Genomic DNA, 20,105 nt, shown 5'->3' with positions numbered 1-20,105 from the left:
GAAAGACAAATTAAACATGGGGTTAGCAGCAACAGGCAAGGAAATGAGCGCATTTTCTGACGCAAGTCGTTTTTACGTTAAGACGGACTGGTTGCAACAATCCTTTAGCAACCTGAAAAAAAGAGAAAATGCGCCGATGGGTTTGTGAATGCTGGGCAAATGCAACAGTGTGAAGAGGGCAGAGAGTAAATTTATTTTTTCAGGCGTTGGAAAGTGACATGTTGCAGTGAAATTTACAAAATGATTTGCAGCAAATTTGCCTGAGTGCTCCACCTACTGTCCAGGAGAGCTCTGTGGCTGAGTGTACTGTACAGTGACAGAGAGACACAGACACAGACAGACAGAGAGAGAGAGAGAGAGAATCACTCTTCCACACAACTTCAGTCGGCGCCTGCTGCTTAAGACGTTTCGGGATCCCGCAGCAAAGGATTCATTCTCAGACACCGCCGCTGGCTCTGACATTTCTCTCGCTGAGGATTTTATATTTGCGATAGCAACACCGAATGTTTCTGGACGTAAGTTAGAAATCATTATCACGCGAAACGTTGCGAAGTTTCGGCGCTGACAGCTCAGCTGACACCGAACTGTTGCTCGCATCCGCTGGGTTCTCACATCTGACTAGAAAGAAGTGATAACTTTTCGTTGTTGGCATTCCCTCCTGAAGGGGGTCGGAGCTACACGACGTGACTTGGGCGTTGAGGCCTTTACTCAATCAGATTGAGCAATTATTATTTATTTTGATTTTTTTTTCGCAACAAGAAGGGGGCTGTTTTCTCCCGCCTCTCTCTCTCTTTGCTTCCCGTTTTCTTTTCCGCCTCTTTTTCAGCGGAGGCACGATCTTGTATCTTGAAAACGTTAGGCTCCTGCCGTACACGTCTCGCAAACGCCCCCACCCCCAAACTGGAAGAGCTAGTCATCCAGCAAAAGAGAACCTACAACAAATTGCATCAAACTACAGTAAATGCGGGGGTGGGGATTTAAACGGAGGCGTCGAAGGTTAAACATTGCGAATATATTTGATGAAACCTGGGGCAGACACATTTCTTAAAGTGGTGTTGCTGCCCACAAAAGTTTGACATGTCACTATTTTAAGGTGTCCAACTTTAATTATTTCATTATCTCAATTATGCTGTAGAATTCACAGAAAAATTAGAACTTTCAACGTCTATTGCTTTTAGATAAGTAATCTCATATTTTGGTTTATTGCAATGTTTATTTTAGAAAAAACATTTGCTTCGTGTAGCGGCCGTCTTTCAATCAGCGCCGCTCACGCGTCGACGTCACGGGACGTGCTCGTGATTGGCTGCGTGCCGCGCTCCTACGTGGCCGCGCGGCGGAGTCTCGCCGCCGTCCGCGTGCCCGGCTGAACGGTCTGTGAGCGGACATTTTAGGATCGGGGGAGGAAAGGCGGGCGAGCGAGCGAGCGACGGGTCGGCAGGCGGGCAGGAAGGAAGGCAGGCAGGAGGAGAGCGCGGAGGCCGAGTGCTGTCATGAGGTGAGGGAAGCGGCTGGCGGGCTGACTGTGCCTTCACTCCGGGAGTGGCGAGCCCGCCGGGGGTGGGAGCGGCCCTGGCCCTGGCCGGATGGGTCCTCTGTTTACCCTGCCTTGCCCCCGGAAGGGAAGGGGGGGGGAGGGAGGGGGGTCGCTGTTTGCAGAAGGCGGAGAAACAAACAAATAAACAAACTGCAACTTTCACACCGATTCCGCTCTTGGAGCCCGACCCAATGGAGATCGGGGGTTCGTGGGCGTCGCCCCTTCCCTCTCTTTCCCCCCCCCCCCCCAACGCCGCCTGCAGATAATGTGGATCAAGAACCTGACAGGCTGCTGCCTGAACTGCTGTGCTCTTCCAGCGCCACTCATCCCGAATCCAGAGGCGGGCGGGCAGATGGTTCACGCGCCGGTGAAATAAGTTGCATAGCGGCTTGGAGATTAACGAAAAAAGTTTACATTGAGAGACCGTGGAGCTAGCCGACTGACAGAGCAGCCGGAGTGCTGTCATGTTTTCTTGCTGTGAAGGTGCCCGTGTGTTGGACTGGGGTGGACAGAGTTTAAAAATCTCACAACACCCAGGTTATAGTCCAACAGGTTTATTTGGAAACACCAGCTTTTGGAGTTCTGCTCATTTATCAGATAGCTGTAGAGGAACACCGTTGGAAAGCTAGTGCTTACAAATAAACCTGGTGGACCGTAACCTGGTGTTGTCATTGTTTAAACAATGTTCTCTTGACGCACTTTTCGATCGTGCTTACTTTGACAATGTCTGTGCCCTTTTTTCCCGCTGCTTGCAATTTAGTGTGTGTGGTGTCTGTCAGTGCTTCAGGTACCAGGAACCGTGTGCTGCTCGCAGTACTTGAGCAAGACACTCTTCTTTCTCTTCCCCCCCCCCCCCCCCCCTTGAAATTTCCCTTTAAAGTAGACAATGTTTTCTGATTATTTCCAGTACAAAATCACTCAACGAGTTTTGCTTTGATCCAAGTTCAAAGCAAGAACGAGGCCTCTAGGTAAAAGATATGTACAGTGTGCGATTTGAATGACGTTATGGTGGATACATAGTATGCGTGTCTTCACAATTCATTAACAAAAAAGTCAGCACCCGAAATTCAAGCCCTGCGCATTAGGACACTGATGTAAGATGCATTAACTTGGAATCTACCTGGATAGGTGATGGAAAAATGTTACAATTATTTAATGTGTAAGTAAATGTTTAAATGCATATCCATAAATTGTCAGATAGGTATGAAATTGTCAGATAATATCAAGTAGTAAAGCGTAGTTTTTACATCATAACTGAGGAGCTGGGTATTCTGGAGAATTAAGGAATAGTGTAGCCTAAATAAATCACAGCGTTGTTTCTCACTGCAAGTGAACAACACTTAAGTATAAAAACTGTTAAAAACTTAAAAGCAGTGCTGTGGCTGCTGGAGATCTGAAATAAAAAAAATGCTAGAAGAATTCAGCAGGTCTGACAGAATTTGTAGAGAGAGGAATAAATTAACGTTTTGAGTCCAATATGATTTTTTTTTTGCAATATCAAATAAGTCACATTGGACTCCTTTTATTCTGTTTGTCTCTCCACAAATTCTACAAGGCCTGCTGACTTTCTCCAGCACTTCATCTGCCTATTGCATTCTCAGCTACCTTTTACCCAACCCCACCCATTTATCTCTCAGCTCTCTTTCTCCCCCCCCCCCGGCCCACAAGCCTCATTCCTGATGAAGGGCTTATGCCCGAAATGTCAAGTCTCCTGCTTCTTGGATGTTGCCTGACGTGCTGTACTTTTTCAGCACCACACTCTCTATTCTGATCTCCAGCATCTGCAGTCTTCACTTTTTCCTACTTGGTAAGCCTAGTAAGGTAATCAAGATAATTCCAGTCACCCGTTTTTTGTTTTGACTGCTGAGTACCACTTGTAAAAATGCAGTATATTTTGAATGTTGTATGGATGGACTATGCTGTTCACAGGTTAGAAGAACACAGTTAGGAAGAGATGCTCAGTGATTATGTAATTAAAGCTTTTATGTGCACTTAGATTTCATTTTTGCACTGTTGCAGTGAGAAATAAAAGTTTCAAAGTTGGTTTATACTGTAAAGTATACATGTAGAAGTTGGTTCTATGTGGATGAAATTGTACACAGGCAGTATGCACAAAAGGAAACAGACCCTCTTAGGAACAGTGCCTTTGGGGAATTGTAGACCTAACAATGATGCATCTTCAGAAAAGTCAAAGTTGCAAGTAACTTGGTCATATTCACAGGGAAAACATTTAATTAAGACAGTAGAGAATTAATTCTGTGCCTCAAATCAGGTCATGACAGAATGGAATCGTGCGCTTGTTTTATGTATACTAGATCCAGATTGGAGAAAGTTTGAAGTTTGTAAGAACCGGTGTTTATTTCATTTTTGTGATGAGCAATCTGCCCGAAATATAATTTCTTGTTGCAGGTCATGCTGTGAGTGCCCAGCTCGGTAATGGCAAATTTGATCGAGGATGAGAACATGAAACCAGGGAAACAAATCTGGGATGTGGTTTCTCAGTTAAGTGAAGGGAGTGGCAGTCTGAGAGACTGTGAAGGTGTTATGGAAGGCAGCACAATGCTGACAACCACACCACCCATACTACAGTTCCAACCACATGACAGCAACAAAAGTGACAAGCAGCAGTTGGATGGAGTTGGAATCACAAATGGAGGTAGCGGGCAGCAGGAGTCCTTTTCCCAGGCAGCTACCGACTTGTCAGAGTTGGAACAGAGCCTTGCTGCTTTGAATGAGTTGCAGGAGGTAGGGAATAGATCAAAGAGTGACACGGATATTGGGCTGTACCCAAGTGGCTGTGAAGAGGATCTCCTGGGTGGGCTCGATGATGCTGGCTCGGTGGATTTTCTTCCTGATCTTGAGTTCTTCCCATCTCCAAGAGGGGAAAAGCAACAGGGCAGTCCTTGGAGTCTGACTGCCTTTTGTGGAGATGATGATTCTGGTTTGCTGTCACCTCTGTCCTCTGAACCTGCCCTGCTTAAGGATCGTCTGGTGGATTTGCAGCCAATTGAAGAATGTACTGCTTCTTGGTCAACTCCAGAAAGTAGGTGTACTGAGAAAAAGGAGGATATCTGGGCTCCTATGCCAGTTCCAACCACTGCCCCCATGGAAGTGAAACAGGAGCAAGAGAGCTACATTGAATTAGTTACTCCTGGTGTTATTAAACAGGAGCAAGTCAGCAGGGGTTACTGCAGAGCTGCCAGTGAGGCAGCAGGAGCCAATGGTCCAGCCAAGGAACCCATTTATTTGTACAGTACAGAATCAGTGCAAACCAGTAGCAATCAGAAACCCATCTTCAGCTTTGTTCCACCTTTCACAGCAGTTGCTCAAGCTTGGGAAATGTGCCAACGTCCCAATGCAAATTTGTCCAACAGTCGGGTGAGGAATATCTGCAGTGGGGCAGATGCTTTACCAGCCAAGTACAATAGGTAAGCACTATTTTTGCTTTTCAACCAGTGTCCAGCTATGAAATTATGCTACCAAATATCGTCATTGTGAGAGCAAAAATTTACATAGCAGAAATTAAAAGTAGCACTTCATTGGCTGTGAATTGTTTTGGGATATGTTGGGTTCATAAGTTTTTTTCCCCTCATTCATTTTTCCTATTACAAAATGTACCTTAAGACGACCTGCACATTTAGCATACTGTAATGCCTAGTGCCTCAGTCCTGGATAAAGGGAATCTAATAAATCCCATAAGCAGCAGCCCTTGAGGATCTTGTATTTTTCAATCAAATCAGCTCTTACTCCAATAAACTCCACTGGATACAAACTTAGACTATCTAACTTTTCCTCATAAGGCATCCCTCCTACTCCAGGTAAACTAAGCAATAATTTATATTACTCAAGTTTCAAATAAGTGTATAAATTTCCATCAGAATTGGAGCTTAGTGTCACCATGGATATATCAATTGTAATAATCCAAAATATTGCCTTGCTAAAGATGATGTATGTGACAAAGGCTTAAAATTTCCATGTAACAATATAGTAGGAGGAGCTGAGCCCATGACTGTTAATTTGATATTGACATTTATAGGTTTGGTTTGCAAAGGATAGTTTGAACAGAAGAGAGAAATTACTTGTGGGTCAAATTTGCTTAGAAGTAGGACAATTTGCTTCATTTCTGTCTATAGTTGTTAAACTAGGTTTTGCAGTTGATCCAGAAACAACTCTTTTCTAAAACAAAAATTGATGTGGGGGTTATAAAGTGCATTTTATAAAATTGAAACATCACAAGTTGCTGTGTTTAATATTAATCAATTTCAACAAAAGAACCAAGGATGTGATTGGTTTAAACAGCGATCAGCTTGATTTTAATATGAGGAGAGTGCAGTCTATAACTTAAAAAGGAAAAATATTTTCCTAGCTCAGTCCCATTAAAATGTTGAAGATCACAAGTATTTGAATTGAGGTATATTGCTGGTTGTGGAGCAAGAAAGCTTTGCTTGTATTGCAAATAAGAGTCAGCATTAGTAGAGCTGAAAATCAGTGTTTCACTAAACCTTTTCGCAGACTGCACAGTAATAGCATTGAAGCCATCATTCACATTGAAACTGGACCTTTAAGATTATATGTTTGCACTAATTAAAATATTTTCTAGTTAACTGGTTAGTGACTGGTAAGTCTGTTAACTCTAGGCCAAAGCCTGTAAAGGCAGACTAGATTAGTCAAGATCCTGTTAGTTTATTAATAGTTCCATTCAGGTCTGCATTAATTCTGTCATTTGACTTATTCACTTCTGTTCCATAAAACTTCACAATTTTACTTGACTGTTACTCTAAAATCTGCATGCTATTCATCATGGACCCAATTTTGCTGCATCTGGAGACTGTCAGCTCTCATTTCAAAACACAGACAGGAATTAGTTGACAAGTGAAATTTGTTTAATAGAATGGTTGGACAAATGAATTCAATGCTCAGTTGCTTTTTTTTTTAAAATGAGTGCACAAATGCACAATTTCCTGAACCAATTTATTCTCAGAAAATCAGCACTAACTCTACTACTGCACAGGGCTAGGTCTTTAATAAAAATCCTCTGATGCAACCTAAGCAGTGGTATTTAAGTCAGCTTGTTAATTCCTTTCTTTGTAGTTCAAGAAATTGGACTACTTAGTGTTTCATTGGCAGATTGAAATTCTGGCCATTTGTTATGTTGGAAGATAGGACTAGCTGTTTTTCTTGTCTAACAAAATTGCAAACAAACAATCAGGTATAAGCAGGTAGAGAAAGTTTTGTGAAAACAAGAGATTCACCTGCTCATGACTCAGATCAGATAATAACATGCAGTTAATAGGGTACTGGAGGCAAGGATAATGGGTTAAAAACAGGTGAAAAAGCATCCATTATGTAGAGCTAGTTAACAATACTGGAAGTATTCAGTATGTAAGGTCAGTTTAACATGGTGGATCTATTTTTGCTTGGCATATGGCTAAAGATTTTCTTTTCACATAGAAAAACATTGAAATGCAAGAGAAGTATGAGGCAAGCAATTAGATGGTGTATCAGTTCCATTCTTTTCCTGTAATGTTAAATTTTATTGAGACTGTAAATAAGACTTTGTCTGAAACAATGAAGCAATGAGTGTCATCCTGTTTTGCCCCTCAGTTGAAACAGGAAAGTGTGTAGTTTTGCCTCCTTTATCTTTATTCTGGGCCCTGGGAGGGAGGGAGAACAATTGCCCATGTGCACAGTCATAGATGTACAGCATGGAAACAGACCCTTTGGTCCAACTTATCCATGCTGACCAGCTATCCCACCTGGTCCATATCCCTCCGAAAACTCTTCCTATTCATATACCCATCCAAATGTTTTTTTTAAATGTCCCATACACATACCACCCTCACGTGAAAAGGTTGCCTCTTAGGTCTTGTATCTTTCCCCTCTCACCCTAAACCTATGCCCTCTAGAGTTCTGTCTTCCAGAGACAAGAGCAGATTCTTCAGGAATTATACAATCATTTTACAGAGGAGGACCATCCAGATAAGTCAACATATTTTGCTGTGGTTCTGTTCACCAAGCTGGGAATGTATTGCAGACATTTTGTCTCCTGGCTAGGTGACATCCTCAGTGCTTGGGAGCCTCCTGTGAAGCGCTTCTGTGATCTTTCCTCCAGCATTTGTAGTGGTTTGAATCTGCTGCTTCCAGTTGTCAGTTCCAGCTGTCTGTTGCAGTGGCCAGTATATTGGATCCAGGTCGATGTGCTTGATTGAATCTTTGGATGAATGCCATGCCTCTAGGAATTCCCTGGCTGTTCTGTTTGGCTTGTCCTATAATAGTAGTGTTGTCCCAGTCAAATTCATGTTGCTTATCATGTGTGTGGGGCTACTAAGGATAGCTGGTCATGTCATTTTGTGGCTAGTTGGTGTTTATGGATGTGGATTGTTAGCGGTCTTCCTGTTTGTCCAATGTAGTGTTTTGTGCAGTCCTTGCATGGGATTTTGTACACTACATTACCCAGCATGAGCAAAATTAGTGTGCAAAATCCCATGCAAGGACTGCACGAAAAACACTACATAGGACAAACAGAACGACTGCTAACAACCCACATCCACGAACACCAACTAGCCACAAAACGACACAACCAGCTATCCTTAATAGCCACACACAGATGACAAGCAACATGAATTCGACTGGGACAACACTATTATAGGACAAGCCAAACAGAATAGCCAGGGAATTCCTAGAGGCATGGCATTCATCCAAAGATTCAATCAAGCACATCGACCTGGATCCAATATACTGGCCACTGCAACAGACAGCTGGAACTGATAACTGGAAGCGGCAGATTCAAACCACTACAAATGCAGGAGGAAAGATCACAAGCACTTCACAGAAGGCTCCCAAGCACTGAGGGTCATCTAGACAGGGGACAAAACGTCTGCAACACAAATTCCCAGCTTGGCAAACAGAACCACAACAAACGAGCACCCGAGCTACAAGTCTTTTCACAAACTTTGAATGTTGTGTGTGACTGTTAGAATCAACAAAATGTCAGTAAAGATTAAGCCATTTGTTGTTATACATTGAGTAACTGTTTCACATAATGATGGCTTTTCACTTTAACCTGACTTTATGTACTGAATGTTTCCTCATCTTGTTAAATGGCTGTACATAATGAATGCTCCAGTTCTAATATTCCCCGAAAAACAAACTCAAAATACATTTTTGTGAACAGTCTGCATTAAAACAAAGATATTATACAATATGCTCATCTGGCTAAAACATTAATCACTGACCCAGTTGTTTTATTAAACAGGCATTTTAGCATTTGAAAAAAATCAGGGGCTCAACGCACTCAACTTGTTTTAAGGTTACAAGTTAGATAATTTAAAAAAAAGGACATGGACAATTTCAAAGTTAAAACAACAAATCTACCCCATTTACACAGCCCACAAAGTACATTGGATTGAGATACTGATTCAAATAAGGCAAATCAGTTACTTAGAAGGATTTTCTGAACTATTATTTTAAACTAAAGTATTTAAACATTAAACACACTCAGCATGGCACAATTTACTTTGAAACTTCCTGTTCTGACTCAAGAATTAGTACAACCTTAATTTCAGCATTTAGTCATAGAGATGTCCAGCACAGAAACGCTCTTCAATCCAACTCTTCCATGCCGACCAGATATTCCAACCCAATCTAGCCCCACCTGCCAACACCTGGCCCATATCCATCCAACACCACCTATTCATATACCCATCCAGATGCCTTTTAAATGTTGCAATTGTACTAGCCTCCACCACTTCCGCTGGCAGCCCATTCCACACATGCACCATCCTCTGCATGAAAACGTTGCCCCTCAGGTCTCCTCTTTCCCCTCTCACCCGAAAGAGTATGTCCTATAGTTCTGGACTCCACCAGGGAAGAGACTTGGTCTATTTACCCTATCCATACCCCTCATGATTTCCAAAGCTGAGGTCACTCCTCAGCTTCTGACACTCTAGGAGAAACAGCCTTAGCCTATTCAAACTCTTCCTACAGCTCAAACCCTTCAACCCTGGCAACATCCTTGTAAATCTTTTCTGAAACCTTAAGTTTCACACACCCTTCTGATAGTGAAGAGACTAGTACTGCACACAACATTCCAAAAGTGGCCTAACCAATGTTCTGTAAGCCACAAGCATGACCTCAAAACTCCTGTACTCAATACTCTGACCAATAGAGGAAAGCGTACCAAATACCTTCACTATCTTATCTGCCTGTGACTCCACTTTCAAGGAGCTGTGAACCTGCATTCCAAGGTCTTTGTTCAGCAACAATCCCTAGGACCTTACCGCTAAGTGTACAAGTCCTACTAAGATTTGCTTTCCCAAAATGCAGTATCTCACATTTATCCAAATTAAATGCCATCTGCCACTTCTCAACCCATTATCCCATCTGATGAAGATCCTGTTGTAATCCAAGGTAACTTCTTCACTGTCCACTACCTCTCCAATTTTGGTGTCATCTGCAAACTTCCTAACTATACCTCTTAAGTTCACATCCAAATCATTTGTATAACTGAAGAAAAGTGATGGATCCAGCACTGATCCTTGTGGCACTCCACTGGTCACAGGCCTCCAGTCTGAAAAGATCTCGGAGCCAGTTCTGAATCCAAATGGCTAGTTCTCCCTGTATTCCGAGATCTAACCTTGTTAAATCAGTCTCCCATTGGGAATCTTGTCAAACACCTTGCAGAAGTCCATATAGATAATTTCTACCTCTCTGCCCTCAATCCTCTGTTACTTCAATAAAAACCTCAAGTTTGAGACAGAATTTCAGGCTGACTATCCCTAATCAGTCCTTGCCTTCCCAAGGCAGTGTGCATCCTGTCCCTCAGGGTTCCCTCCAACAATTTGCCCACCACAGACATCAGGCTCACTGTTCTATAGTTCCCTGGCTTGTCCTTACCATCCTTCATAAGCAGTGACACCACATTAGCCAACCTCCAGTTTTCTGGCACCTCACCTGTGTCTACCAGTGATAGAGAGAGATCTTTGCAAGGGGCCCAGCAATCACCTGCCTAGCTTCCCACAGTACACCTGATCAGGTCCTGGGGATTTATCCACTTATACATTTCAAGCCATCCAGCACTTCCTCCTCTGGTGACATCTTGCAAAATGTCCAATTTACAATTATTTCCCTACATTCTGTATCTTCCAAGTCCTTTTCCACAATAAATAAGGATGCAAAATATTAATTTGTTATTATCTCCCCCATTTTCTGTGGCTCCACACAAAGGCCACCTTGCTGATCTTTGAGGGGTGCTGTTCTCTCCCTAGTTACGCTTTTGTCCTTCATGTATTTGTAAACATTCTTTGGATTCTCCTTAATTCTATTTGCAAAAACTCATTTCCCTTTTTGCCCTCCTGATTTCCCTCTTAAGTATATCCCTACTGCCTTTATACTCTTCCAAGGATTCACTTGATCTAGTCTGTCCATACCTGACATATGCTTCCTTTTTCTTAACCAAACCATCAATTTGTCTATTCATCCAGTATTCCACACACTTACGAACCTTTCACCCTAACAGGAATATACTGTGTCTAGTTCTCATTTCCGAAGTCTTCCCATTTTCCAGCCTTCCCTTTACCGGCAAACTTCTACCCCCAACTAGCTTTTGGAAGTTCTAGCCTAACGCCATCAAAATTGGCGCCTCAAATTTAGAACTTCAAACTTTTATATCTGATCTATCCCTTTCTTTCACTATTTTAAAACTAATAGAAATATGGTCACTGGCCCCAAAGTGCTTCCCCCCACTGACACCTGAGTCACCTGCCTTGCCTTACTTCCCAAGAGTAGGTAAAGTTTTGCATCTCTAGTAGGTATATCCACATACTGAATCAGAAAATTGTCTTGCACCCACTTAAATTCCTCTCCATCTAAACCCTTAACACTATGGCAGTCCCAGTCTATGTTTAGAACATCAAAATCCCCTATTCTTCCTACAGATAATTGAGATCGCCTTACAAGTTTGTTGCTCAATTTCCCTCTTTACTATTAGGGGGCCTATAATGTAATTCCAATAAAAGTGATCATCCCTATCTTATTTCTCAGTGCCACCCAAACAACTTCCCATTTCTTGCATTCTCTCTATAAAATTAGACTTATAAAGATAAAGCCCTCATAGCAGACCACATGGTGAAACAGTCCAAGACACACTTTTCCCAGAGCAAAGACTGGCAGAGCCTCAAATTTCAACATTAGGAGTCTTTAACCCCTTTGTCACTTTACTCCTCATGGGGGCTCAAACCCCAATTAAACACAGAACTCCAATCCCAGTTTCTCAGTCTATTGGGAACTCTAATCCCATTACCATGCAGTGGCCTCAAACCTCAGTTAACCCACCAGGGGACTTGAACCCCAATACAGCACAGAGGACAGGAACCTCAATCACATTTTCCCCCACCCACCCACCCATGCAGCACAGAAGACAATAACCTCTTTCTTTCAGTGCACTTACAAAACTGTGTCTCTCAACTGAATTATCATTTAAAGAATCCATAGAATAGAGAGCAATAAGCAAGGGGACCACCTCCAACACAAGAATGTCAAGGGACCAATGTTTAAAATCTTACCTTGTGGGCCCATCTGTCTCAAGACATCAATGCTCTGGCAATCACTGACACCATCTGATCATAACTATTTATTTGGATCTTGTTAACTACACCAATATCATCATCCCATTTCTCCCCTCAGTTGAAACAAAAGCTCTGAGACATAGTATAGTTTCTTCTTATTATTACAGGCCCTGAATGAAGAGAAAACAATCACCCATATGTCCACAGTCATGAGTTCTCAGGAATAGCAGATTCTTAATAAATTATATAGTCATTACACAGGGAGGAGCATCCAGATAAGGCAACATACATATTCATTGAGTGACCATTACAATCAGCAAGTGTCAATAGTCAAGATTAAGCCATTTGTTGTTACACTGGCTTCAGATGCTGAATGTTACCTCATCTTGTTAAATAGCTCTACATAATGACTGCTTTTCCACCTTGTTAACCCATTACCCTTGCCTCCAGCATCCATTGTTAACTGCAAGTTCTTATCTGATCTGAGTCATGGTCAGGTGAATCTCTTGTTTCACAAAACTCAGAACTTAACTCTTTCTCTACCTGCTCACACATTACCAAAATTCTCACAAGGATCCGATAATCTTTGCTGTAGGTTTCCTCTTTTCTGATGTCAGTTTGAATCTACAGAGGGATATCTGGAATGGAGCAACAATGATGTTTCCAAGCAGGATAACAAATTAATTGAATACACATTTAGGATTACATCGGTTAAATAGCACAAAACAGCCCATTTGTGTCAGTTTGGATCCAAGCCAATTGATGAGACAGAATACCAAGGCACCTTTCCTTGTGAATAGGTTTTATTCACTATTTCTTACAGCTTCTTCCACCCAACCGTCTCAACCGTTCAATCTTTAACCAACCTACTTGTGGATGTGATTTGACTCAACTCCACGGCCATCATATTCAAAAGTGGTAGTTGATCTCATATCTTTTGGCTGAAAATGTGTTGCTGGAAAAGCGCAGCAGGTCAGGCAGCATCCAGGGAACAGGAAATTTAACGTTTCGGGCATAAGCCCTTCCTGAAGAAGGGCTTATGCCCAAAACTTCGAATTTCCTGTTCCTTGGATGCTGTCTGACCTGCTGCGCTTTTCCAGCAACACATTTTCAGCTCTGATTTCCAGCATCTGCAGACCTCACTTTCTCCTCATATCTTTTGGCCCAGAGGTACAGCATTATCACTGCACTGCAAAAGTCTTTCTTTCTCTTTTATGTATACTCAGTCAATTAATAAATCAATTAACCCAATTAACCACTTGCTATTTTAATAATTTTGTTCAACTCTTTTAAACTCCACTCTCAGCTTGTCCTAGCTTTCCTCATCTAAAACATTAATAATAACCCAGTATTCCCTTCTTCCTTGTGCTTGTCTAGCTGTCTTTAAATGCATTTGTACCATTAGCTTCAACCTCTCCATGTGGTAGAGAATTCTGTATTTTCTCAGATTGTAAACCTGGAAATAAAATACTTTTTGAACTTTTCAGTTTTAATTTAAATTTTATGGAGCAGAATAAATATTGAGACCTAGGTGCAGAATTAAGGTAGGAATTGAAATATTTTTAAACTTGGGCTGTATGGAGTTCAGAAGGATGAAGGGGTCAATTCAGAAGGTAGGGGTCAATTTGGTTGAAACTTCTAGAATACCATAGGAGAATCTGGGACTCAAATGCACACTCTCTGAATGAGGGATGTAACTTTAGAACTGGGATGAGGAGGAACTCTTCAGCCGGAAGAACTCATTATCTCAGAATGCTGCGGAGGCCAATCATTGAGTATATTTAATATAGAGATAGGTTCGTGATTCATAAGGGGAATCAAGATTTATAGGGAGAAGGCAGGAGAATGGGTTTGATAAACATCTCAACCATAATTGAATGGGAGTGCAGACTCGATGGACCATTGACCTACTTTTGATCCCATGTCTTTTGGTCTTATTCATCTTAAAATTAGGAGAGTTTCTTTTACCTCAGTGGGAAAAAAATTGAAACTTCATGAATATTAAATTTAGCTTCTCAGTGCAAGGTTGTTTGTTAGAAAGTATGATCGTGGTACATCATTAAAGATCTAGTACACCTTATTCAACGTGGTGTAATACTACCTAGCCACTTTAAGTTGAAACTAATAATGTAAACTGACAAATGGTCAGTTTTGTGATTTTTCTACTTGTTTGTCATTTGAGGGTGAGAGAATTTCTGTGTCTTCTGTGAAGAAACAGAGAATCGCTGATAGCAACTTTTGAATTTCTATGTCTAACTGTTTGCGTGGAGTCCAGAGCTAGCTGTCAGGTTCAGAAGAGTATTGACAATGCATTGAAGCAGTTTTGCTATCATCAAATTGCTGTAATTTTTGTTACAGATTCAGAGCCTGTGTCCTTCTGTTGACATTGAAGTCTGACACATTTTGTAAGAAATAATATGTTACTCCAAAATATATCTCCGGGATATGGTTCAGACATGGAAAGTTAACTGACTGAAATCCAGTGAGCCATCATAGTAAATATTATCCAGAATAATGATTATACCATTTATTACAGGCAGCTAGGGTCATGAAGAATTTTAAACTGGAAGCATTAGCTAAGTAAGAATTAATGAAGTTCAATAAAGGAAGAAGCAATGGTCGAGTTGGATTTCGTGCATGTTAGAAAGATTGCAACAGAGCTTCAGAGAACCTGAAGGCTACGAAGGTTAAAGAATAGCTAAAAGAACATGAGTTATGGAGTTTGGATCTGTCTTTATTTTTGAAATTCTCAGCAAATATGATCCAACGGCATTGAAGGCAGGCAATATTATAAAAGTGAAAGTAAGCAGTTTTTGTTTGAGAAGTTTGCAAACTCTGTTTCAGCATAACCAACTGGCTAGGGAGAGGAGTTGATTTTGGTGGCAGTAGTGTAGCTTGTAGCAACTTGTAACAGGATGTAAGAGTTTTGATTTTTGTCTTTCCAATGTTTATTCAGAGGGAAGTGCACCTTTTTTTTGAAAACTGTATGTTGCAGCATGACTCCATTAGTCTGGAGGAGGTGAAAGAGATAGAATGGACGTGTAGCTTGACCTCTTGTATGTGGATAATGCCAGTAGGAAGCATATAAACAAGGAGGAGGAGTCCAAGATAGACCATTGGTATTGTGAAAGGTCAGAAGAGTAATGTGTTCCATTTGAGCAGTTGTGATCAAGTGAAAACAAGGGAGCAGAAATTCCACTGAGCTCTACAACAGAGAAGAGGACTTCGAGGAGGAGGGTAATGCTAGGTGGATGGCATAACATAATGTCTGAAGCTAAAGTGGTTGAAGAACGTAAATGTAGTATAATCACTGATTGACTTTGACTTTGATTAGAGCAGTTTCATTGTCTTGTCAAGGAAACATTCAGACATGCAATTACAAGTAAGCTGAGCCCCTTCGTTTTGGAAGCTAGTGGAAGTGTTTATGGATTTTGAGAAGAAAAAGAGAGGCTGGAAGTGTGATGGTTTGTAAAGGACAGTGGAGTTGGGGGTGCATTTTATTTTAATTATGGAGGAAATAATGGTGATTTGCAGAGGAAAATTACCTGAAGAGGTTAAAGTTTTTACATGATTGGTGCATTCACTTGACTTTTTTTGGACTTCATGTGGAATTAATTTATACCATCATATTTGAATACTGCAGATATTCTTGCGTTTATTTCACTGCTTAGAAAGTGTTTGAGATGACTGTCTTCTCTGGAAAGATCGGCACTTGTTTAGTTGAGTCTATATTAGCTGTTCTGAGAAGCATTCCTATATGTTTATGTCTCGGGGGAAGTAGAGAGTACTCCTTCAGTTAAGTTTAAGTCTGCAGTGTTCTGAGCTAAACCTTCGGACCCTAATGTTCTCTTTGTATCCACAGAATTAATTCATATTATCGTTTTCTTAAAGGTTGTTTTACTTCCTGCATAAATTTATGTAATCTTCAATGATCAAACATAGCTTCTTTGGTATTTTAGCGGTGATCTCTGCCCTTGAACTATACATCATTCTTGCTGGTCTTTGAACCTTTGCCATTGTATTTTGTACTTTAAAAGTGTGCCTAATTTTTGCCATGTTATAAGTGCTTTATATTATCAGAATTTCTCATTGTGAATTGATTTATGTAAAATGATGGAACTATAGAATTAAGTTTTATAATGGCCAAAATATTATGTTTTTATTAACGTATAATGAGTCAATATTACTGATAGCTTTTATATTTGGGTGTTGAAAGTGGCTTTCAATCTGGCAGCAGAGTAAAAAATGAGGTCTGCAGATGCTGGAGATCACAGCTGCAAATGTGTTGCTGGTCAAAGCACAGCAGGTTAGGCAGCATCTCAGAGATGCTGCCTAACCTGCTGTGCTTTGACCAGCAACACAATCTGGCAGCAGAACCTATACTAAATGAGTGAGCAATGTTTTATTCCTTCTGTAAGACACAGTTGCACTCACTTGGATTAATCAAACTTCTGGTCCTTGGATCTTTGTTCAAGATGTGATACCAGATGGTTACTTCAGGAAGAGTGGTAGTGAAAATAGAGGGTGCTGGATCCTTTAAACATGTATCTTGTACCCTATGAAATTTGTAACTATTTTTCGATGTTTGAGGCTGGAACAATTGAAGACATTAAATGAAGAAGAAAATGAATTCTACTTAAACAAAGAACCTATGATGAGATAAAGTTCTGAATACTTGAATGTAAGATCAATTGAAGGAAATTAAGTTGGGAAGACATTAACAGTACTGATCATCTTAATTGAGGCCTCATTATCCGCATATGTATTGCTATTGGTGAAGTGCACGATTTCAAGCTGTAAAGTTAATCTTAGTGATTCTTGCTTTGGTAATGAAATTCAGGTTAAATAATGAAGAATTGTTTTGGTATAACAGTAACCTCCTCCTAAAGAGAGTTGCCATAATCTGTTGTGTATGTGATAATTAACTTGGATTTTCTGGTTGAGGTATTGAAACCTTAATTGTAGTTCTTTGAAATTTGTAAATTGAGGAAAAAAGAGCACTCTTTTTCTGAAAAGTTAACTCACATCCTAGCATTCTGTTTTAAGTGATTGAAGGAGCAAGTACTTCCATAATTCAAGCTGAAACTATGCTTATCTTTTCTAGCTTAAAATTTTAATTTTATTAAAGTTTTTGATCAGAATGTGCAGATGTTCTATATTAGAATGGTCAGTGTTGTTCAAAGTAAGCAAGCAACAAAGAAGCCTGGTTATCGGTCAAATAGTTGTACAGATGTAAAACTCTATTACGGGCTCATTTTGCTCACGACAGGAAACTTAATGTTGGCATGGCAGGAGGAGATGAGGTAAAAACAATGACTGCAGATACTGGAAACCAGATTCTGGATCAGTGGTGCTGGAAGAGCACAGCAGTTCAGGCAGCATCCAACGAGCAGCGATTTCGCTGCTCGTTGGATGCTGCCTGAACTGCTGTGTTCTTCCAGCACCACTGATCCAGAAGGAGGAGATGAGGATTTGGTGGCAATGATTGTTGCTTTGTTTTAGCACAACATATTAAATAGGCTCAATTTTATTATATGTTTGCATTAGCATTTTATATTTGCTTGGAAGCTTAGTTTGTATGTGCATTAAGTTATGCTTTATGATAGTTCAGTACAATGACTTCTCATAGCTAAACCCAGATTATTTTACCTGATGACAAATTGTCTGCTTATGGCATTCAAATGAAGAGCTGGACCTGTATACTTTGGAAAGTTAAGTAATGTCACACTTGTAAGAGTTCTATAACTAAAACACCACTATCCAAAACCTACATTTGAAGAGTGATTCTGCAATTATATAACAGTCTGGGTGTCACAGGTTAAGTGGTATAGCTTGAAAATTTCACCTTTGTCTTTATGCTTTTTTCTGAAATTCTACTGAATTTATTTCAGAGCTGTTGAATGATGGATGGTTTAAAAAAAAATTCCTCTACCTGCTGGTGGCTGTCAGTAGCAAAGCCAAACAGACATGAGTGTTTCTAGGTTTCCAATTCATGCTGAGTCTGCACTGATTGTGATTCTGAGGCCATTTGGCTCATCAAGTCTGCACTGACCCTCCGAAGAGCATCCCGCCCAGACCCTCTCACCAAAGTTACACTGAGTTGCCATTCTGTAACACCATGCCAGATTTGTTCCTTTTACACTTTACTTTTTCTGAAAATGTTCTGCAAGCTTTCAGATATAGGTTTGGCTTTCCATTTCAATAAAAATAGACAATATTGATTTTCTCTGACTTTCTTTCTGAAACTTTTTTTCTCAGTTGATTTTAGTAGATTTTATTTATTCCACTTTAATTGCATCTGTTCTGAGCTTTTTGTTCTTTGTTTTAGCTTTATCAGTTGCAACTTTGAGGTTATAAAAGTATTCAGGACACTGAAACTGGAGCTGAGGATATTGTTCTGAGCATTTCAATTATCTACATTTAAAAAAAATCAACTATACATTTTGCCTAGTCATTTCATTGCAAAGCATGGTACTAGTTCTCAGGAAAATCTTTTATAGTGTTGAATGTGGATGGTCATTGGACAGTTATTGCTGGTTCGTTTCTGATTGAACTTCCACCGTGGCACCTGCAGTATCATTGAATCATAGAATCCCTACAGTGTGGAAACAGGCCTTTTGGCCAAACAAGTCCACATTGACCCTCTTGAGTATCCCACCCAGATCCATTCCCCTACTCTATTGCTCTACATTTCTTCTGACTGATGAACTTAATCCCTGAATACTGTGGACAATTTAGCATGGCCATTTCACCTAACCTGCACACCTTTGGACTTGGGAGGAAACAGGAACACCTGGAGGAAATCCATGCAGACATGTGGCGAACGCGCAAAACCCATACAGAGTCGCCCAAGGCTGGAATCAGACCCGGGTCCTCGCGCTCTGAGGCAGCAGTGCAACCATGAGTTACCGTGCCACCCATTAAGAGCAATCCCGATTTCTTCAGTCTGTCCACTTACTGCATATCCCTGGACACTGGGTAATTTAGCATAGCCAAGCTACCTGACCTGCACAGCTTCAGACTGTGGGAGGAAATTGGAGCATCTGGAGGCAACCCACACAGAAGAACATACAAACTCCCTATAGTTACCCGAGGGGGTATTGAACCTAGGTCCCTGGCACTGAGGTAACAGTGGTAACCACCATGCTGCCCTTGCAACTACATGTTAGTTTTTTGCATTGGTCATTACTCTGCCATATTATTGATCATTTTGAAGTATTGGTTTGGCATTGAAAAATGATGAGTTTATTTAATTATATGACATGTTATTAATGTTTTGTATATTTGAAGACCCTTGCAGAGTATGTACAGTTCACAAGGAAAAAAACCTTCTCCTTCAGTCCAAAATAAGAAAACTATGTTGAAGTATTTAATTTGGCAGCAGTTAAAAATAAATACATGTTCAGTCAGAGTCAAGCACTAACTTAAAATATTTATCCAATGGAGTACAGTTTCCTGTTGATCTGGCAACTTGACTCCTGTCTGATTTAGACTGTTTCCAAACACTGCATACCGTGTTTACTAATTTGTTGAACTTTGTATATATTTGAATTACACTTAAGTATTCATCATGTTGGTTCAAAGGACACTAATAGGAGTTTGCAAATAAGAATGAAATATTGTGTATGTACAGTGATCTAATGGACCTAGTGTAGCATCTGGAGATGTTTTTCTTATAATAGCTTCAATGCTGATTATTGTCCAACTCAGAAATTTACAAGGCGTATTATTAGACGTAAGTACAGTTTTTAAGAATGGTCTTTGGAGTAGAACAGAGAAGTAAAGAAGCTTAAAAGGTTTGGAGATGGGATTCCAAAGACTGGCACCAAAATGATTGCACATCTACCAGTGGTGGAGTAGAGAAAATGGTGGATGTGTATGTGGCCTGTTGAAGTAGAGAGACATTGAGATTTGAAGTGAAGGAGAAGATTAGGTTGGAAAGGGTGAATATGTGAGCCAATATAGTTTAGCAACATAAAGACAAAGGCAATAATTGGAGACCAGTA

General features: G+C 40.6%; 1 protein-coding gene across 3 annotated transcripts in view; it reads left to right on the top strand.

Annotated features, from left to right (window-relative positions):
* Nucleotides 1-283: 283 nt before the first annotated feature.
* LOC132823422 (progesterone receptor-like) overlaps nt 284-20,105 on the top strand; it is a 116,500-nt gene continuing 96,678 nt past the window's right edge. Inside the window, exons 1-2 of one of the 3 annotated variants that reach the window (XM_060837247.1) lie at nt 284-515; nt 3,944-4,962. In XM_060837247.1, coding sequence (XP_060693230.1) covers nt 3,971-4,962 — 992 coding nt within the window. In that variant the 5' untranslated portion in view covers nt 284-515; nt 3,944-3,970. Of the gene's footprint in view, nt 516-1,371; nt 1,496-2,498; nt 2,694-3,943; nt 4,963-20,105 lie in introns of those variants that run through there. The other 2 variants (XM_060837246.1, XM_060837248.1) reach the window with 2 other exon arrangements.

Source organism: Hemiscyllium ocellatum, chromosome 16, assembly GCF_020745735.1.
Source record: "Hemiscyllium ocellatum isolate sHemOce1 chromosome 16, sHemOce1.pat.X.cur, whole genome shotgun sequence".
Classification (NCBI taxonomy): Eukaryota; Metazoa; Chordata; class Chondrichthyes; order Orectolobiformes; family Hemiscylliidae; genus Hemiscyllium; species Hemiscyllium ocellatum.
The sequence above is the reverse complement of the archived record's forward strand: the minus strand, read 5'-3'. Positions and strand labels throughout refer to the sequence as shown.